The sequence below is a fragment of the Ovis canadensis genome, chromosome 3 (genome assembly GCF_042477335.2).
Source record: "Ovis canadensis isolate MfBH-ARS-UI-01 breed Bighorn chromosome 3, ARS-UI_OviCan_v2, whole genome shotgun sequence".
NCBI lineage: Eukaryota > Metazoa > Chordata > Mammalia > Artiodactyla > Bovidae > Ovis > Ovis canadensis.
The window spans coordinates 218,860,047-218,880,911 of NC_091247.1; the positions used below are offsets into that span (position 1 = coordinate 218,860,047).

At 56.2% G+C, this 20,865-nt stretch overlaps 1 protein-coding gene across 6 annotated transcripts; it reads right to left on the reverse strand.

The window, feature by feature from the left end:
* Positions 1 to 1,315: 1,315 nt before the first annotated feature.
* Positions 1,316 to 19,902, reverse strand: SLC6A12 (solute carrier family 6 member 12). 6 transcript variants are annotated; one of them, XM_069581552.1, is made up of 18 exons: positions 19,840 to 19,902; positions 19,128 to 19,272; positions 18,735 to 18,860; positions 16,352 to 16,435; positions 13,683 to 13,959; positions 10,965 to 11,099; positions 10,263 to 10,403; positions 9,698 to 9,785; positions 8,529 to 8,661; positions 7,998 to 8,132; positions 7,262 to 7,365; positions 6,887 to 6,981; positions 6,482 to 6,594; positions 5,894 to 6,031; positions 5,099 to 5,201; positions 4,185 to 4,285; positions 3,506 to 3,676; positions 1,316 to 2,238 (listed from the first exon to the last, which is right to left on the reverse strand). In XM_069581552.1, the coding sequence occupies exons 5-18, from the start codon at positions 13,903 to 13,905 to the stop codon at positions 2,095 to 2,097; spliced, it is 1,824 nt and encodes a 607-aa protein (XP_069437653.1). In that variant the 5' UTR covers positions 13,906 to 13,959; positions 16,352 to 16,435; positions 18,735 to 18,860; positions 19,128 to 19,272; positions 19,840 to 19,902; the 3' UTR covers positions 1,316 to 2,094. The 6 variants fall into 6 exon arrangements, with proteins under 6 accessions (XP_069437653.1, XP_069437651.1, XP_069437656.1 ...); XM_069581550.1 differs by lacking the exon at positions 19,840 to 19,902 and having other exon boundaries at positions 6,887 to 7,011; positions 19,128 to 19,825; XM_069581555.2 differs by lacking the exons at positions 18,735 to 18,860; positions 19,128 to 19,272; positions 19,840 to 19,902 and adding an exon at positions 18,279 to 18,407 and having other exon boundaries at positions 6,887 to 7,011.
* Between the last annotated feature and the right edge of the window lie 963 nt (positions 19,903 to 20,865).

The following is a 20,865-nucleotide window of genomic DNA, read 5'->3' on the forward strand; positions in this document are numbered from 1 at the left end:
AAAGCCAAAACCCAACTGCTATGATCCCTGTCCACCACTAAGGGGCTGGGCAGACTCCCTAAGCCACCCTCCCACCTGACCCACCATACCCTCACCCCAGCTCCTGCCCTACCCCCCAGGAAAGGAGCTGGAGAGAGCCCATGCCCTGCCCCTCTGTGTGCAGAGTTGCCTGCCGCCCAGAGCAAGGGTCTCCAGGCTGAGGACCAGGCTGCACAGCTCAGCGCACTCAGGGCAGGTGGCCGGCCGCTGAGAAGCCTGCTGGCCTCCACCTCATGCCCCTGGCAGCAGGGCTGTCCCAAAGCCAGTGGACTCTTGTGGGAACACCCACCGGGGCTGTGAGGAGGAGGGTGTGGGAGGTTTTCATTTCCAGAGGGCGCTAATTTGCACAGGGAAGGGGAAATGCTCAGCCAGTCCATATGTCCAGCAAGGGCAGGGGTGAGGGGGCCTCAGGAGGTGGGAGCCCAGACCAGGGAGGCGGCCCTGCTCCCATCTGCCACCAGGTGGCAGCAGAGAGCACCATGCTTGCCCCTCTGAGGTCCCCAGTCCAGGAAAAGAGGAATCCTGGGGCAGAGTTCCTCTCCATCCCTGGACGGCCTTCTTCACCCACCAACTAGCCAGTTAACTGCCACGGTGCACAAGCGGTCCAGAGGGAGGCATAAGGGGCCATCCAGAACCCAGGAGTCTGGACATCTGCTTGTGCCTGGCGTGCCAGCATCCTTGTTCTCACAAGCTGAGAAGTCCTCAAAGTTCTGAGCAAAAGATAGCAGATGCTCTGAGGATGCTGGGCAGTGGGGATGGAGCTCACCCTGGCTGGACCACAGACTTTTACTCCAGCCACCAGGTGGTGACTTCTACCTACACATCACTGCAGATGGCTTCCCTTCTTCCAGCCCCCAGGTCCTCCCCAGGACACTGTCCCCAAGTGGCCCACCCCATCCCCACTCCCCCTCCCCCCTTCCCTTTGGGACAAGACCTCACAGCTTATCCAAGCCCTGCCTTCTTCCTCCAGGAAGCCTTCCTCCTCCAAGAAGCCTCCCCCAGCCAGGAAAGGGTCTGGCATAGTTTGGCAGGGGCCTGGGGAAAGGGGCACCCCCACATCTCTGTGGGAGACTGGGAGTCTATCACAGATCCAAGGCATCCTCTGGTGGAGAGGGTGGAAAGTGGGGAGAAGACAAAAGTCTAGGGAGGAAATCTGGTCAGAGGGGTGTGGGCTGGTGGAGGAACTGCCAAAGGAGGGCTGCCAATCTGGGGGGCTGCTCACCCCCACAGAGAGGGCTCTCTCTCTCCCACCCCAAGAACCACAATGGACAGAAAAAAGGTTGGCACATGCAGCAAGCGCTCCATGGGGCTTGTTAACAAGGCAGGAGAGGGAGGTGAGGGGGGACACTGGCCTGAGCGCAGGAGGCTTTAGTCGTGTCTCTGGCCCTGAGCAGCTGTGTGAACTGCAAAAGTCACTTTGTCTCTCAGGTCCTCAGTTTCCTCGTCCATGACGTCAGGGTTGGGACAAAGGCAGGATGGCAAACAGAGCTGCCAGGAGCTCTGTCTTCAGAAGGTCATGAGCTGGGGAATGTCTGTGCAGGGTGCAGGCTGTGCCACCCCGAGCCCCTGCCACCCCAGCGCTCTGTGCATTGAGGACAACACTGAAAGGTGGGCTGGAACTGGGGACGCCTTGAGAGCCTGTCTCCGGGAAAATGCCAGACAACAGTGGCTGTGTCTTTCTCTGGTTCCTCCCCGTGGACTCCAGGATGCTGAGCCAGGTGAGGCGTCCCCTCCAGCAGAACATCGGGATCCAGCGTGGGTGTCAGTGGTCACATCTGACATGGCACTACCCTCTCCAAGCCCAGTGATGGTAAGAGGAAGCCCCCCACAGAGGGCACTCCCCCCGTATACACTGCAGTTGTTGTAATCAGACAGCAGGCTTCAGGAAGACCGCCTCCTGCTCAGATAAGATGCTGAGTTCCAACAGGCACGGCATGCTCCAGCCCCAGGAGGGGCTGCCCACGGACAGCACAGTTTCTCGGCAAGGCTGTGGGAGGGGGCAGAGGTGAAGCTGTCCGCTGGGGACACAAGAGCCACCTGGCTTCCGGGCACATCCTACAAGTGCGTCTCCTTCTCCCCAGCCATGAGGCCCTCCTTAAGTGGGGCGGGCCTGCAGTCCCGGCTGCTGCCACCATCCAGACACAGGTGTCTCTTGGGCTGCGGCAGGCTGGGATCAGGGGTGACGAGTTGCCGCAGGCGCTGTGGGGAGAAGAGGGCATCAGTGGTGTTGTTGGCGAGAGAGGCAAAGACAATATGTCCTCCTGTCTGTGTCCCCAGGGCCCAGCTCGGAGCCCGCCCGTGGGGAAGCTCAGTGCGGTTCGACTGAATGAATGAGCACAGATCTCGAGAAGAGAGAGAAGGCAGTGGCGTGGGGACAGCGTGGGAGCCACCTGGCTCCAGTCCTGACATTTGTGCAGCCATAGGCAACCCACTGAACTGTCCACACCTCAGCACAGCGCCTGGCACAGGATCAGTGTTCAGTGTCTATTTTGTTCTTATTACAACTATTCTTATTGCTACTGCTATCAAATACTTGGTAAATGTCTATCGTTTTTCTTCCTAGTAGTATTACTACTATTACTATAGTTATTGATGCCATCTCCTTGCCTTGAATGCAGATGTGATGACTGGAATCATGACCACCTTCTTGTGACCCTGAGGTGATAAGTATGATGATGAAAGGACGCCATGAGCAGGATGAAAGCGCACGAATAGGGGAAGCGTCTGGTCCCTAATGGCTTCCTTAGGCAGCTGAAACAAATGCCAGAAGCCCTAACTCTGATCTTCTTCATGTGTAGGAAGACACTAAGCCTGTTTGTTTATTGCAGTTGGGTTTTCTGTGACTTGTAGGTGAGAAGCAGGGAGCCTTTTGCAAAGGGTTTGCACAGAGATAAGAGAAGGAGAGAAGCTGGGAAACTGTGGATGAACCGTGGCTGCTGGTCACCAATTTCCAGGAGCAGGAATCTGTGCTCTGTGACCTCCTGTGTCTGGCACCTTTGAGGTCTTGTTTATAACTTAGTTTCCTAGTGGTGCTAGTGGTAAAGAACCCGCCTGCTAATGCAGATAGATGTAAGAGACGCAGGTTCGATCCCTAGGAAGACCCCCTGGAGGAGGAAATGGCAACCCCCTCCAGTATTCTTGCCCAGAGAATCCCCATGGACAGAGGAGCCTGGTGGGCTACAGCTCATAGGGTCACAAAGAGTCAGACACAACTGGAGTGACTTAACATGCACACACCCTTTGACAGGTGCTCTTGGTCAGCCTGCTCAGATGATCTGGAGGTCAGATTCTGAAGGTCTAGGACACTAGGACTTTTGACCATTTCTGAAAATGAAGCCACGGGTCTTCAAAGACCCTTCTCCTTAAGATTCTCTTAGACAGAAGGGCTCCCTGGCCTCAGAGCTGCCCCAGCCATGATACCCTGCCCATCATCCAACCTCTTCAGTGCCACTTTCCCAGCCCCTACCTTCTTGAAGGAACCCCGGGTCTTCAAGAGGGTGATGATGATGAAGAGAGGGACACAGCCCATGGAGGAACCAGCCAGGAACCAGCCGATGAAGTATCCCCAGGCCGGGTACACATAGACGTTGTTGTATTTGAGAGGTGTGTACTTGCTCAAGGAGAAGAAAAAAGTGGCCTAGAGAGACAGGGGGAGGACAGACGCAGATGCAGGAGGGGCCGCGAACCCTCCCCTCGGGGACGGAACACAGTTAGATACACTGGTGCTTCTGGAGATGGAGCGTAGAAGCCACGGCAGACCGTGGGCCAAGGCGTCAGGCACATCGAGAAGGAAGGCAGGGGAGACGGAGATGCTCCAAGCAGACAGGCAGAAGCAGACCAGCAGCTGGAACATCGGCAGACCGACAGACCAACAGGGTTGCCAAAGGAAGGGATGGGGCAGGAACCAGGCCGGATGGTAGTGCTCCCGACAGGGTTGCCAAAGAGGGATGGAGCAGGAACCAGGCTGGATGGTAGTGCTCGTGAAATCAAGAGACAGTGAGAAAGGAGGGGCAGGGAAACCAGCACACAAGAGAGGGCACAGACCTGCCCCCCAAGGAGCCCCAGAACTCAGCCCCCTGCCCCTCATCTCCCAGAATCGACTGGAGAGGCAGGAGAGGATAGAGGGGGCACTGATGGGCACATACCAGGCAGAGGCCAGGGGTCAGGAAGAGCCAGGAGATCTTCACCAGGGGCCACGGCCGGTAGCCAATCATGTCTTCCACGTTGTCATAGAAACGGTCGGCCCCTGCCCAGGTGGGTGTTGGGAGAGTGTGAGGAAGGGGGCGGGGGCAGGGGTCAGTGGATGGGTTTGGGGAAGGACTCAGCTGCCCCATCCTCCCCACCCCCCGCCGTGTGGGGGAAACTGGATCAGCACACAGGAGTGACACTCGGGGAGGGGGAGGCTGCCCCCAACAGGGAGCCCCCTTACCCCCCAGGGCGTCTCTGGCCTCCCGTCTAGGGATGAGGACCCACGTCCTAACACACAGGAGGGTGTGAGCCAGAGCAGGCTCAGTGGCCACGCAGATGCTTATTGCATCACAGAGACAGATTCAGTTTCAAGTGAAAGCAGCAGAACATCAAAGGGCCCGCTGAGCCACGCGGGGCACTGGGCAGGGGCGGGGTATGCATCCCAGACTCCAGGTATTCATAATCATTCTCACTATTCAAGGAATCCAGGGTTGTCCCAAGCCCAGCTCCGCCTGCCATAATGAGAAATGCCTGGGTTCCCAGCGATGGATAAACCTCAAGCAAAAAGAACCAGCCAGGGCAGAGACTTCCCTGAGGGGCCAGTGGCTAAGACTCTTGTGCTCCCGGGGCAGGGCGCCTGGGTTTTGATCCCTGGTCAGGGAGCTAGATCCCACATGCCACAACTAAGAGTTCTCATGCCGCAACTAAGACCCAGAGCAGCCAAATAAATAAATACAAAATAAATATTAAAAAAATTAAGAACCAGGACAGCAGCTCAAAGAGCCAAAAAGACCAGAAGGCCAGCTTGCTGGTCCTTACCTGGGGCAGATCCAGCCCTTCCAGGGACCCCAAGGCTCCCCCCACCACTTACCATACACCCAGCCGACACAGATCACCTCAAACACGGAAAGGAAGAGCAGGCACGTGCCGCTGCAGGCGTAGTAATCAAACAGCTGAAAGAGGTACATCCCGCCCTGCAGGCAGGGGATGGAGCTGAGGCTTTAACCTTCTCCTGGCGCGGTGGTGGGTGGCAGGGGACACACCCTGCCCCCCCAGATAAGACAGATGCCCACCTTGTGGGGTGCCACCCTGCTTGGCCCAATGAAGCCCTCCCTTGCAGCTAGAGTTTGCCCTGCCTGTCCCTGCCTCCCAGGCCTCATCTGACAACCATCTCTGACCTCAGTGAGGACCCCGGGGACTGTGGTTTGTCTGCCCAGAATCCCACCTTCCACAAGGTGCTGTGTTGTGGCCATCTCACTGTGAGTTTGTGCGCCCCACTCCCCTGTTTCAGGCCTGAAGAGGAGCCACGGCTGACTCTCAGGAAAAGGGCCCTGTGTCCCCAGGGTTGGCCGGTGGCACAAGAGAAGCCCAAAGCTGCCCCAGCCATCTGTTACATCCCAGGAGGAAAATCTGCCCAAGAATGACATCACCAGAGGAGAGAGGGGGACCATCTCTGATGATGTCACTGGGGCTGCTGGGTCCAACCGTGCCTGAGACCGAACCTCTAGACTTATCCGTTCCCTGACTCAGAAAGCTCATTCTCCTGCTTAAGCCAGCTTGTGTTTGGTTTCTGTCACCTGAAACCAAAGGAGAGGAAACCAACCCAAGAAGGCTCGACCGTGTGGTCCCCCCAATCCCACGGGGAGGCTCCGCCCCTGGTGCTCACCTCAGTGACCAGGAAGAGCCCGATCAGGCAGCATGTGACTGCGATGGCGAGGATCAGGAGCTCCCGCCGCCCGCTCCTCCGGAGCTGCCTGGGGAACATGTCCATGGAGGCCGTCACCAGGCACTCCATACAGACAAACTGTGGGCCGGAGGGGGCTGGTGAGAGGGGTCACTGCCCATGCCCGCTCCCTGCCCCCCACACTGACCCGCAGAGTCAGGGGCACAGGAGTCAGAGCTGGGGTGAGGCCAGCCCACATCTCCACCATAGAGGGTCCCAGCTGGGAGGTGGAGGGGGAGGCTGGGTGGCCTGAGGGCGCAGGAGGGATGTTTGGGAGGGCAAGTCCATGTCTGTGAAGGGTCAGGCCTGGGGATGGGGGGAGCGGGGGTGGACAAAGGAGGCGGCCCCTCACAGAAGAGGGTCCCTAGGCCAGGGGTACCCGCCTCCCGCCGACCTCAAGGACAGGTCCTGGACGTGGGATGGAGGGGGAGCGACCTTGGGCTGGGGCCAGGAAGCTGGGGAAAGTCCTGGCAGGGAGCACAGAGGCTGGGAAGGGGCTGCAGGGCTGGGCGGGGTGGGGGTGGGGCAAACCTGGCTGTCCAGCCCGAGGAAGATAAGCATGATGAAGAAGAGGCAGGACCACAGCTGGGACAGGGGCATCATGGTCACGGCCTTGGGGAAGGCGATGAAGGCCAGGCCGGGGCCTGCCGGGCACACACAGCATCAGGGAGGCCTGTCCGCACACGCGTGTGCACGTGTGTGTCTGCCTGCGTGTGCTGGCTGAGCCCGTCTGCTACTCTAGGGAGCACACTTTCCACCCGTCCGCTCGCCTCTCCCTCTGCCCTCCCCTGGTTTTGGGGTCCTGCTCTGTGCCAAGCACCGCCCCCCAACGCTGAAAGTTTCCTATAGTCCAGTTTCTGGGACACCCACCCCACCCCACCCTCTGTCCCCTGCCCATCCTTCCCTCCAGGTCCCAGACAGCCAGGCAGCACCCACCTGACTCAGCCACTTCAGAGATGGGCACCCCCTGCTCCCGGGACATGAAGCCTAGGATGGAGAAGACCACAAACCCGGCCACGAAGCTGGTGCCGCTGTTGAGGAAGCAGAGCGCGATGCTGTCCCTGCGGGAAATGGGAAGGAAGAGGGAGAAAGAAGCCCTGCGTGCGAGGAGATCCAGAGACAGTGAGCAGGGAGCAGGGAGAAAAGGAGGTGGGGGACGGAGATCGAGGCCAGGTATCGGGAGAAGAGCCCAGTCTGGAAAGCGGACCACCGGGTCGGATTTGTGCAGCTTGGGCCCCCACACCCACTCCTCCGTCTCCAATCACAAAGGAGGGAGGCCCCCCTCCACCCCCAGACCCCGCCCCCGCTCACCTGTAGCAGTTGTTGTGGTACTTGTTGTAGCTGCCCAGGGCTGTTAGGCACCCCTGGCAGATGGCGAAGGAGAAGAAGATCTGGGTGCCCGCGTCCATCCACACCTAAGGGAGAGAGACCCCGAGGAAGTAGTGAAAAGTTAGGGGGAGTCTGCAGGGAGCCTGGCGTGCGTGACCACACAGCCCGCCATGAAGAGCGGCCCCTCCGCCTCCCCTCAGAGCACCGCACGTCCACCAGCGCCTCCTCCTCCTCCTCTCCTGGGCGCGGCGGGTCTCACGTGTGTGCGTGCTGTCTAGCTCCCGGGCAGCTAGCGTGGACCATGGACTTCTGGAAGCATGGTCCATCCTGGCTGGACGAGGGAGCGGAGGGATGGTGGATGGAGAAACATTATGCAAGTGGTGAGATGACATTCACAAATGGATTTAATAACACGGAGGATACCTGAAAATATATTTACCTCCACATCACAACTATGTGAACACACACACACACCCCCAGCCAGAAAAAAATGTTGCAAGAAAATGGACTAAAATGCTAACAGAGGTTATAACTGAGTGGTGGGATTAAAAGAGGTGTTTACTACTCTTTTTGAAGCTTTCTTTATATTACCTCTCTTTTCTGTGGTGGGCATATTTTGCCTCTACACCAAGGGGAAAGCAACCCGAGGTTTTTAGAAGTCCGGATCTGGTTTGGGGTGGGAGACGCCTAGGATAAGGGTCCCCAGCGAGGTTCCTACCTGGGGGTCCTTGAGCCGAAGCAAATCTGGTTTTAGGTAGTAGATGATGCCCTCGTAGGCTCCAGGCAGGGTGACGCCTCGAACCAACAGGATGACCAGCATCAGGTAGGGAAATGTGGCTGTGAAGTAGACAACCTGCAGGGGGGAGGCCAAGGTCACCCCTCTCCAGCACGAGCCTCCTGCGGAGGGGTGAGCGCAGGAAGCTTGCCACCCCTCCCTCATACGTTCCAGGGGGTCTGGAGCTCCCCAGCACAGGGTGAGACACACATCAGCAGGCCAAATTGGGGCGGGCTTATTTCACCCTGCAGGTTGCTTGCTTATGTATACATGCCTTTGACAGTCATATCAAAAAAGAAAGACTTTCCCAGTGTTGAGCTAAACCCCTTTCCCGGGACGTCCCCTGTACTTAGCATGCCCTTCCCTTCACTACTTTCTCTTTCAGGCCTCCAGGGGGATGCCATGGTGGTGGTAGCAGGGGGCAGTCCCTCTCTGGGAGCCACAAAGAGTGTGCCCAGAGCCCAAGCCCCTCACCTTGCCCGTGATCTTGACGCCCTTCCAGATGCAGAAGTAGCAGATGATCCAGGCAAGCAGGAGACACAGGGCCAGCTCCCAGCGCACGCCGCCCAGGTGCTGGATGCCGGGGCTGATGCTGAGAACACGTCTCCTGCAGACGGGGGGCGGGGGGTACACCACCAGGTGAGGCCGAGGAGATAGCAGGCCGCCTCCTCCGTCATCATCAGCTGTCCTGATCCTCAGAGCTGACCCCACAGATCTCAGCGTCCAGGCCACCCCACCCTCTGCCCCTCCCCTGCCGCATGGATAGCACGTTCCCATCTGTGGTCTGTAAGCCCTTGGCCACCAGGAGACCAACTCACGTAATGCCACAGGTATGTCTGTCTAACTCATCCGGCTTTCTCTGTTGCTCAGAGAGAGACAGAGACAGGGAGAGCGGCACATGCCTGAGAGGCCCATGGTGGGGCACAGCTGATGAGCAGGTGGGTGAGCAGATGCCTGGGGAGCAGAGGGACTGGTGTGCATTGGGGTTGGCAGGTGACGGGTGATAGGAATGTGTAAGCCAAGGGCTGGAGGGCGTGAGGGTGAGTCAGGGCTGGGCGGGTGCCCTTGGGAGGGTATTGGCAGCTACGTGTGTGCCGAGGTGAGTGTGTGTGTCGGGTGGTGGGGTAGACTCTGTAAGCGCCAAGATGGACATGTGTGGATGTGGGAGAGGGTGTAAGTGCTCAAGTGGAGGCTGCAGGTGTGAGTGTGGATGAGTGTAGAAATTTGCCAATTTGTAAATACTCCCACTTCGGCCAAGTTCAAGCTACCGCCAGGACGTCAGGGCACCCAAAGCTGGAAAGATGCGTAGAGCTGGTCTCCTGAGCTGCGAGGTACAGGTGGATGAGTGGGTGCGGGTGGGCGAGGGCCAGCAGACTTGGGTGGGATGGGAGTCCCATGGATACTCACATGGAGCCACCCACACAGTCACATGGGAGTCACTCACACCCATGTGAGTCTAGGAGGACACGGGGGTGGGTGGGTGAGCGTGAGGGTGTGGGCAGTAGGTATGCGAGGGTCCCTCATCTCTTGGTGATGGGAGGTGAGTGCAGGAAAGGTGTACACCTGCACCGCACATCCCAGGCCCTGGACACCCAAATTCCCTCCCCTGGCCCCCCGGAGGCACATCCAGGCCTGCTACCTACTCCCAGAATTCCATGACGGGGGATGTGACGTTCTCGGACGGGCCCGTTGTGCTGGCTGCGGAGTGGTTCAGGAAGTCCATGCAGTGCTCTGTGGGGGACGAGGGGGCATCCGCAGTGGGCCAAGCGGGCAGAGATGCCCTCACATCCTGTCCCCCACCCTCTGGTCTGCTTGCCCCATCATTCCCAGCCCTCAGGAGCCCCCGCTTTCCAGCGTCAGGAGTTCCCCCTCGGGAAGCCCAGGGAACCAGCCCCCTCTCCCAACCCCGCCACGTGCGATGGTCCCGCCGAATCTGACTGCTCCTCTGGACCCCCTGGTCCGCCTCTGCCCCTCTGGTCTCCGGGGTCTGGCGCACGGTAGGCCCACAGTAAACACTGGCTCAATGGGTGGACGGTGGGAGCAGTTAGGGCCTTGCAGCCAGTTATCACCCACTGTCAGGGCAGTTGGCTGAGTGACCCACAGGGGGCTGGCCCGCAGAGTGGCCCCAGCAGCCCCCACAGCTCGGCTTGGGGTGGATTTGGCTGGGTGCCTGGTCACTGTTGGCCCCTCGCCCAACCTGACAGGTACCTGTGTTCCAGGAGTGGGCGCAGGTGGTCCAGGGCAGCTCGGAGGTGAAGGAGCTGAACAGGTAGAAGAGGGCCCAGGCCAGGATGATGATGTAGTAGACGTTCAGATAGGCCTCGATGACTACAGACGCCAGCCCGATGCCTTGGGGACAGGGCGGGGGGTGGGGGTGGGGAACAGGAAGGTCTGAGAGATCAGAGTTCGCCCGGAACCCACAGGAGCTGTCGGTGGCGCTGGAAGGACACGGGGCCACGGAGACACTGCCAGGCTTACTCCAGGCCTGAGAACCCTTTACTGCTTATTTTTCTAAATAAGAAGAGCAGGTGACACCACAGCACAACACGGCCTTAGGCCCTCTCCCGTCACCACAGTCACTGCGCTTACACCACTGGACGCACATGGGGGGCCCAGCCGTTTGCTTGGGAGCACATTTTTCCGCGAAGCTGTGAAGACTCAGCTCCAGGGTTCCTCACTTGCAAGCACCCCTCCTAAGACTGCACCTAGTTTCATGCCTGAGTACGATTTTGTATTGTCCTTCCCTGAAGACCGCTTCCCCCAGGTTTTATAAACTTTATAATCGGGTCCTACAAAGCCGGATTATACTTCCTGCTGCCCCTGCAACCCTAAGCAAAGGGTGGATGAGGGAAGCGGGGGTGGGAATGGGGCTCCTGGGGGCCTGCAGAGGAGTGGGGGGAGGACACTCACCCTGGAGGAGGGGGCAGATCTTCCGCCAGGCTGTGACGCTGCCCTGGCTGGTGTACTGGCCCAGTGCCACCTCCAGGAAGAACACTGGGATGCCGCAGGAGAAGAAGAAGATGAAGTAGGGGATGAAGAAGGCTCCTGCAGAGAAAGGGGCGGTGGGCTGAGCCTGCAGCCGCCCCTCAATGTCCCTCGCACCCCCCCAGCCCCCAGAGGCCCAAGGCAGCTTCTTGCTGTTCTGAGCAGGGCGGGTGGAAAGTTTCTGGTCTGCACCCACCCAGGATAGGAAAGACCTTCAAAGGGAAATGAATGAAAAGGTAGGTGGAGATCCTAATAGACATACTATTTACTTTCTCGGTGTGCTTCACAAATCTGATTCAGTTTATTATTTTTGGAACCAAAAACATGTGTTCTGTATAATTTGATATGCTTATTAAATTATCAAGTAGGTTACTTTTTAGAGGAAAACTAACAAACAAAAATATCTTGGAAAAATTACTTTCCTTCTCAGTCAGAGGGGTTTTTCCCCTCATATTCGGAGGGTTCTCCCTTCTCTCAGGCTCTGGTCTGAAGTGGGCTCTCTCACGAGGCCACTCTTCTGCTGGGGGGCTATTCTCAGGATGCGGTTTCAGCATTGGAGTCGCTGACCCGCAGGCCGTGGTGGGAGGCCAGGCCTAAAGACACCCTGGAAATGACAGCCCAGGGCGTCCACCTCCATCATCTCAGAAGTGTGCGCCTGGGGGAACACACTGCATAGTAATGCATAGTCACTGCAGAGTTCATTGCCCAGTAATAACACTTGGCACTTGGGCTTCTGTCTGTAAAGCCTGCTTCTAAATGCTTTACTGACATCAAAACCCTCACAAAACAACCTCCCAGGTACTGATGTTATCCCCATTTTACAGATGAGGAAAGTGAAGCACAAACTCAGGTGGTGTGACCCTGAGCCTGGGCTTATAACCACAGTGTTACAATGCTTCTCAAGCATGCTACTGTGTAGAAAAAATAGAAAGTATAATGGGAAGGAAAGACAAAAGCATTGCATCAGTGAAAAGTGAAAGTGAAAGTCTCTCAGTCATGTCCGACTCTTTGTGACCCCATGGACTATACAGTCCATGGAATTCTTCAGGCCAGAATACTGGAGTGAGTAGCCTTTCCCTTCTCCAGGGGATCTTCCCAAGCCAGGGATCAAACCCAGGTCTCCCGAATGGCAGGCAGATTCTTTACCAGCTGAGCCAAAAGGGGAAGCCCTTGTATCAGTATATCCTTCCAATTTTCTTGTAAACATATCCACATATATTTCTTTTTTTGCAAAAATAATAACCTACTCTGCATGACTTGATAACAATTTAAAAATGTACAGACTTCCCCAGTTGGTCCAGGGGAAATTCCATGCTCCCAATGCAGGGGGCCTGGGTTCAATCCCTGGTCGGGGAACTAGATCCCACATGCCACAGCTAAAGATTGGTTTCAGTCAAATAAATAAATATTAAAAAAAGAAAATTAATCATGGATGCTTAAAAAAGAGAGCAGGATACATAGTAAATGTTCAATAAATATTTGTCAACTTAAATATAAATGGTATTTAGAAGGATTTTCTAAACAATGGCTATTTTTAAACAGGACTGTTCCTTCTTTTTCACCTTTCTGGAATATTTCTCATATTCACATACATCATTTCCACAAAAGAATAAAGGTATTTTCAAAAGGCAAAAATGAATCTGGCCACTCACAAACAAACTCATGTAAATGAATTATTCCACTGATGTGAAATATTCCAAGCTGGTAAAACTGCAACCACAGGAAGCAGATTGGTGGTTGCTGAGGGCGGGCTGGGAGAGGGCTGGGGAGTGACTTCTGATGGGTACAGGGCTTCTTTTGGGGGTGATGGAAAGATTCTAGAATCAGTTGTGGGGTTGGTTGCACAGTTCTCTGAATATACTAAAACCACACTTAAAAAGGTGACTCTGGCCCCTCCCCTTACACCCTTGCTCATTTTTACCGCTGGTGCTAAAACATGTATAATTGCTTCTTTAATTAAAAAAAAAATCCTAGACAGGGCTCATGTCTCTTATTTGATCAACATTCCGCAGTGGCCCCTGTCTCACTCAGATCCAAACCTCAGGGTCCAGGCCCATGACCTCTGCTCTCTCGCCCACTCCCCCACCCCATCACTCCCCTCCTCGTCCCTCCTCAGACAGGCCAGCTGCTCTTCACTTGACCTTGGCCCTTGCTGTCCCCTGAGTTTGGAGGGTTCTTCACCTGAACTCCACCCTTGGCACTTGCTCCTTCACCTCCTTCAGTTCTCAGCTCAAAGGCCACCTCCTGGACAGACCCTCTCCTGGTCCCCTCGCCTCCCATGTCTCGTCCCTCCCTTCCCTATCCAGTATCTCCCCACCCCGTCCCTCCACCCTGCTCTGCCTCTAGCCCGTCCATGCTTCACCACGTGACAGACTTCAGAGGACGTGTTTGTCTGTAACCTGCTGCCCTTCGCTGCAACATAACCCAGGGTGTGTTCTGTTTTGTATCTAGCACAGAGCCTGGCACAGGGTGGCCCACCATAGGGGCTGAGTGAAGGACTGAGTCCTTCAATGACTGACATCCCCCTGGAGGGGAGCTTGTTCTGAGGAATCAAGCCCATTTCACGGCGGGGGATGCTGAGGCCAGTGGTGGAACTGGAGCTCCACAGCTCTCCCCCACCGCACCCACCTCAAGTGAACTCACCTCCCCCGTTTTTGTAGCAGAGGTAGGGGAACCTCCAGACGTTGCCCAGCCCGATGATCTCCCCGGCCACGGACAGCACGAACTCCATCTTGTTGTTCCACTGGCCTCGATCCTTCACCTGGTCCTGGGCTTCCTGGTCTGGCCTCGGGCCCTCCTCGGGGGCCCAGGGGACCACCGGAAGCCCCTCCTTGGGAGCTGCCACTTTTCTGTCGTATGCAGCCATGGATGGGCTGGGAGGCTGCAGATGGGCGTGGGCAGGACAGGGGGAGAGGCCAGCCTGCAGGGACGAGAGGAATGAGCAGGGTAACCCCAGGGGTATTGTCACCCCTGCACTCTCCATTCTAACCCTTCAGCGTTGCCGGGAGGTTTTCTAATAATGTTGGACCAGATTTTCTTCTCAAATTCTCAGTGACGTTTGCACCTCAAGTTACCCTTTGCTCTCATGGCTCCAATAATAAATAGGGAGCAGTTTGCTCTTGTTTAAAATGTACATATGTATTTCTTTATGGCTTTTAAAAATTGTATTGGCATAGGGTTGATTTATAAAGTTGTGTTAGTTTCTGCTGTACGCAAAGCGACTCAGTTATACATGTACATACACCACTCTTTTTTAGATTCTTTCCCCAGACAGCTCATGACAGAGTATCAAAAAGAGTTCCCTGTAATGTACAGAAGGACCTTATGAATGCAAGCATATTTTTTTAAATGGGAACTGCATCTGGATTTATTTATTTATTTTATTAATTTGTACTGGAGTATAGTGGTTTTGGGCTTCCCTAGTAGCTCAGCAGTAAAGAATCCACCTGCCAATGCAGGAGATGTGGGTTCGATCCCTGGGTCAGGTAGATCTCCTGGAGGAGGAAATGGCAACCCACTCCAGTATTCTTGCCTGGGAAATCCTATGAATGGAGGAGCCAGTGGGGTACAGTCCATGGGGTCACGAAAGAGTTGGACACAACTTAACAACTAAACAACAAATACAGTAGTTTCTTTACAATGGGAGCAGTTTGTTCTTAGTTTGTCCATTTTGCAGATGGGAAAATCCAGGCCTCAGCAGGCGAAGTAATTTGCCTGAGACCACAGTGGATGGGGATTAAAACCCAGGCTCAGGGACTGTTATCCCAAGTCTCTTTTGATCCTTGCAGCCAGCTGCCATCCCCGCTGGCCCATCTGCCTTAGGTCCCTAGCGTCCAGTGAGTGGCGCCATTCCAGCCATAAGGGGTCAGAGGCTGCCGGGGGCGATGGGAGGTCAAAGGGCTGGTGTGGCCAGGTAACAGCACGGTCTTCCCTGGGCCAGCTGCATGCTCATCACTGTGCCAGGACGATCAATTGCCTCCGGGTAAACACGGGGCCAACTCGCTCTGGGCATCTGATTGGGAGGACAGGGGAAGGTGGGGCCACCTCATGAGGCCAGATGGGGACAGGGTGGCCTTCAAGGGAGGCCTGGTTCTTCCCCCTCTCTTGGCTGAACCTCCGTCCTGAGAGCTGGCAAGGATCCTGGAGGCGGAGGAGGTCACCAGAGAGATCCTCGCTTGGGTGGTCACCTCCAATCTGAGTGGTCTCCTCAAGGGAGACCCAGAGTGAGTGCCCATCACAGGCAGGTCATTGTTCCTCCTGACTCCCTACCGTCCTGAAGGGCGGCCGCTGTCTGCTCTCCTCTGTCCTTCCCGTGGCCCATTTACCGGCTGCCAGGAGATAAATTGATGCCTGCTCTATCTGGAATCCTTGTTTGCCTCCCCTCCCCACACTCTGCCCAAGGCCACCTCTGATTCTGTTTCCAGGAGCTGCCAGGAAGAGGTGCCTAGGCTGCAGAGGGGGGCACTCACCCACACGCCCCCTCCCCGCCCCCACCTCTGAGGGGCGCTGGGGAACCAAAGTGACCAGGAGCTACCAAGGGCTCTGTTCCTCCAAGGCTCCAGAAAAACACAAGGGATTCTTTTTATTAAAAGAAGCGTCTGTTTACTTGTTGGTCCTTTTAACCCAGGCAACAGCCCAAGCCCAAGTCAGCTAGGAGGGCGTGGCAGGGCCATTTGAGGTTATGGAAATTTTTGAAGGTGACTTGGAGGGTGCAGATTGTCCCAGGAGTGGGGAAGCATGTCGGGGGCAGAAATTCAAGTTCTGGGACCTGAGAGGAGGCTTCCCTGGCAAGCTCAGCCCTGAACGGAAGGTGAGGAGAGAGGCGCCTGGTGGAATCAAAGACCTCAGCCTCTGAGTTTGGGGGAGAAGGGAAGAAAAAACAAAGAGGCCAACCCCCAGGGCTTTGAGAACCAAGCCTCAGGTGGAAAGAACTGGGTGGTCTGGTCCCAGGGGACACCTGAACCAATGGTGGATGCTGGTACAGAATTGAGGCTGGGCGCCCTGAAGACTGGCCCCTGAATCCTTATCAAACGAATGAAAGGACTTGAAAACACAGACGGAGAAGCATCAGACAGGAACTCCAAGGTCTGGTCCAGACCTGGCTCAGAATAACGACAGAAGCGAACCTTTAGCACTATGCCCCAAACACACACGTGTTCACATGCATTATGAAGTTTCATCTTCATAGAAACCTTTGTGCTAGGAATTACTATTAACTCTGTTATATGAATGATGAAATGAAGTTCAGAGAAATTCAGGAACAGGCCCTGACACCCCCAGTAACTACTTTTCAATGATTTGAAGAAACTGACCGGTACAGTAAGTGGGGAGCTGTGCCTCCCGTTTGCTCCGTCCTCTTCGGTAAGTCTCACCTCCTCTCTGGGCTTTAAGTCTCCCTGAAAGCGAGAATGATGTCTGCTCAACTGTGGTATTGGGAAGGGGGGGATACAAATGAGATCCACAAGAGCCAAGGAGAGATATTGCCTTTGCTTGCCACGCCATAGGATAGCCGAGCTCGGGGCCCGAACACAGGGTCACCAACTGGGCTGCCGGGAGACAAGGCTCACTGTCCCCAGACCAGAGGCAGTTATTTCAGGGCCAAGCTGGTCCCAGCAGCTGGAGATGGGGAGAGTCCCCCCCACCCCGCAACCCTGGGAAAGGAGGAAATGAAGGGAAAACTGGAGGAGAGTACAGCATGCGGGGGAAACCTCAGAGCCCAGAGTGGGCACAGGATTTGGGAGAAGAGAACATGTACAAGCTGACCCTGATGTGAAAAGTTGTGCTGTATTCTTAAAAAAAAAAAAAATATTGAGAGGAGCATGATTTATGGGTTAAGGATGAAATACCGAACAGCAGGATGAAAGCAAGAACACACGAAAGGAAAAGCTGGCCCAGAGCCATGGCAAGGCAAGGGGAAACAGGCTGAAACTGCAGCAAGCAGATTTCAAGTTAGACTCAAGGAAGAACTTTCCAGGCGGGTGTTAGACATAAAAGCTGTCTGAGCTCTTCCTTTGGAGGGTTACTTTTTAAAAGCCAGAGAGAGACTTCCCTGGTGGTATAGTGGCCAAGACTCCACACTCCCAGTGCAGGGGTCCCAGGTTCAATCTCTGGTCAGGGAACTAGATTCCACATGTCACAAATAAGACCCAGTACAGCCAAATAAGTAAATATTTAAAAAAAATTTTTTTTAAGCTAAAAAGATAGCACCCTGCCCTCCTCACCCACACTATGCCTTTCCACCTCTGGCCCATTTGCAAGGAATACTTAAACAACAGTGTTACCCTCAGTCTCGATGACTTGCAGAGAACTCCCCCTTCCAAGGGCTCACCCCAGCTCTGTCACCTCGCCAGCTCCTCACACCACCTGCCCAGGCTGCCGCTGGCTCTGCTCAGCTGAGGCAGGGAATGAGGGTGCGACCTGGACCTCACCATTCTTCAGTGCCTCCAGAGGCAAGATACCCACACCCACGGCCGGCTCAGCCCTATCCAGGAAGGAACTCTTCAAGAGGCTGATAAGCCCCACAGTCACCATTTTTAGGGGCTGGGCAGGTAGGTGGAGGCCTGCCCAGTGTCCAGCCGAGGAACAGACACAGGTGAAAACGCTGCTGCCCAACAGGCCAGGTGATGGGGGAGCGGCCCAGGCCCTAGACACTCAGCCCCGGCTTCAGCCCACACCCACATACCAGCTCCTGTTCTGCACACACACTGGGGCCGCTCCCGTCACGTCCCCTTGCGCTCACATACCTGTGTGCACCACACCACAACCTGACCCCCACCCCCGTCCAGTCCTTCACACCCCGTGGACTGCCTGGCTCAGCCCTCGTGGTTCCCGGGTGCACAAGCCCACAGCGTCCTCCTCCTCTGGGGAGCCTGCCTGGCGGGTAGTCTGATCAGGTCGTGGCCCTTCACCTGCCAGCCTTCCTCCCCACCTGCGGGCACCACCTGCCTGCCTCCCCTTCTTTCTCGAGCTGGTGATCACCTCTCTCTCACCCGCTCCCTGGAGCCACCCCCCAATCCAAGGACTTTCCTCCTGCTAGGCAGGCTTGTCCCTGAGTGGCTCAGATGCTGCTGATGGTGCAGGGAGCTGGGGGGTTGCCGTGTCCTAAGAGTCCCCAGCACCAGATTTCCCCTCCAGCCTCGCTCATAGCCAGACACATGCTTCCACCCAGTCCTCCTCCTGGGGGTCCACTGAGCCCTTTGTGGCAGCTCTCAGTCCTCCCCATCCCACAGTCCCACTGACCTCATCCCTTTGTCCAGCTCCCGGGCTCCCGTGTCCCCAGCAGAGTTCCCGGGAAGACGCTAAGAGACCCAGCCTGAAAAGGAACTTGTCCCGCTCCTTCTCCTGTTCCTCCCAGCTCAGAATCCCATCCGACGTGGTCCTGGGACCGCCCCCTCACACACACACAGGACAGAAAGTGACTGTGTGAGTGTCTGTGTGTGCCCACGTGCATGTGAGCCAGTATGTTGGAAAAAGAAGGGGCAGAGAAATGCCGCAAGCAGAAAGAGGGACAGAGGCCAAGAGTCTGTGAATCAGGATTACAACACCTAACCTCAGGAAGTCTCCTCCGTCCCCAGCCCCCTCCCCCACTGCCCTCCCTCTCAGCCGGGCTGCTGGCTGAGGCGCTGTCTCAGGACGACCCCCTAGAGACCCACCTCCCTCCCCTCCTTGGCCCTGTCCCTTCCCCTCCCCTCTCACCTCGCCCCTCTGGTGTGGCTTCTGGTCCTCCGGAGGGAAGCGGATGGGATGGACAAGGCTGAGCACAGCCCTCTCTCACTGGGCGGTAGGGTGGGTGCTACCAACCCCCAGGCTGCAGGCTGAGATCTGGGGAGGGCAGGGCAGGGAGGAGGTGAATCACCGCTGGACTTTTCCACCAGTACCTGCCCTCTGCGGTTTCTCGGCCAGGCTCTGGACCTTCCCAGCCACAGCCCCTTTCCTTGGGATTTTCCTAGACACAGTGCCCAAAGCATGCCTCGGGAAGCAGCATCCACAAAGGACATAGGTTTGCAGGCAGACAGCCCTGGGTCTGCCCTCTTCTCTGTCACCTCCTGGTCATGTCAGCCGGGCAGGCATCTGAGCCTCTTTTCTCACCTGATAGCCCCCACTTGCAGAGCTGCCGAGAGGGCTAAAGGGTGTTACTGGTGTCTGGAGCCACTTGCTGGTGTTTGCTGAGGGTCTTCCGGAAGCAGGGGCTGGGGTGCAGGAGTCCCGGGCGGCGACACGATACTCTGGTGACCTGTGGGCAGTAAGCACACAGCCGGGACTTCTCTGACCGCCTGGCAGCCACCCGTGGTGAACTGGTGTCTGAGTTAGCATCTGTGTCCCCTCTGTGTGCCCGGGGAGCTGCTCTGGAACAGGGTCCTCATTGATGTTTTTGTGATGGCCTCACAGCAGTGGCACAGGGCTGCCCGTGATCTTTCACTCCGTACAGCCAGGATCTCCTTCTGGACAATGAAGACGTCTCTCTGGCCCCAGGTGGTTGCGGGGGAGGAGAAGTTGTGGGGAGAAGGGAAATTTCCCTCAGCCTGGACTTCCCCTTCGTGTTCTAGAACTTCCCCGCAGGGCCAGGGTGTGAAGCTCGAGTCTCAGTCTGTAGTTTTCCATCAGCACCCCACTCAGCGTCTCTCGGGCCCCTTTCGGCACTTCCCCCAGGCTCCCCGGACAGAATCCTCACTCCATGTCCCCTGCCCCAGCAGGGATGGAGTGACTGCGCTGCTTGCCCCGATGCCCGGCTGCTGTCCCCCGTCCCCACAGTGTGTCAGCCTATGGCAGAGGGGCCCCCAAAGTCCCTGTGATTGATTACCTGGCTGCAGCTGCTCGGAACCAACGACTCCGCCTCTCCGGGAAGCAGGGAGCACGAGGGAAGAAAGCCAGGTTGGGCAGAGGGTGAACTTCCCAGCTCAGGCATTCATTCAGAAATGTTTCTTGGTGCCAAGTGTGTCAGGCATCTCTGCAAGGACCTGGAGATACACGTGTCACCTCCCCTTCATGTCAAAGAGAAGGGCTGCTAGGTTTCACTTGGCTGCCCTGTGTCTCCCACCCTCCCTGACTCAAGCCCACTGAACCCTTCAGCTTCCAGCCCTCGCTGGGCATTTAGAACAATCTGTAAACTCCCAGAGGCACGAGACTTCCATCTTTGCAAAAGGTGAGGATCCCTAAGCTACCTGGAAAGCCTGACTAAGGCTGGGCTGTCTCCATGCTGGGGAGGGTTGGGGGTGAAGATGGACTAGAGAATCCGGCATCTTACTGCAGTGAAAACCGTTGCATCACTGCAGTCACCTTCTACCCCAAGCCTGCTTTGCGAGGGCCTGAGGTGGAACCTGGTTCCTGAGCACCTAACTCAGGCCAGGTGCTTTACATGACACCCCATTTTGTCCTCATGAGAAACATGAAATCTAGAAATTGTTAGCCCATTTTTCAACGGGCTGGGGCAAAGCGAAGCTAATGGAGGCGTCCCTAGTAAATGAGGGAGCTCAGATTTGAAGCTGGGCTCCAAAAATCTGTGCCTATTTCTCTGTAGCAATGTTGCCTAGACCAGGAATATCTAGAGGGCAGGGAATCACATCTCATAATTCTGTTTCTCCCTCAAGCATTTGCTATAGTGCTGGATCAGAGTAGGCACTCGGTTGGATGGATGAATTTGTGGATAGATGGATGGATGGATGGGTGGATGGACAGATGGCTGGCTGGCTAGGTGGGTGGATAGATGGATGGGTAGATGGACAGACAGATGGATGGGTGGATGGACGACTGGGTGGGTAGGTGGACGAATGGATGGATAGGTGGGAGAGAAGAAGGGATGGAGGGAGGGAGGGATGGATGGATGCAA

What these genes read in the sequence shown, in the direction of transcription:
- SLC6A12 (XM_069581550.1), bottom strand. Translation starts at nt 13,905, where the DNA reads ATGGCTGCATACGACAGAAAAGTGGCAGCTCCCAAGGAGGGGCTTCCG. An exon ending in CTGCTACAAAAACGGGGGAG is followed by an intron (nt 11,100 to 13,682) that starts GTGAGTTCACTT and finishes CTTTCTCTGCAG; the next exon opens with GAGCCTTCTTCATCCCCTAC. An exon ending in GATCTGCCCCCTCCTCCAGG is followed by an intron (nt 10,404 to 10,964) that starts GTGAGTGTCCTC and finishes CCTGTCCCCAAG; the next exon opens with GCATCGGGCTGGCGTCTGTA.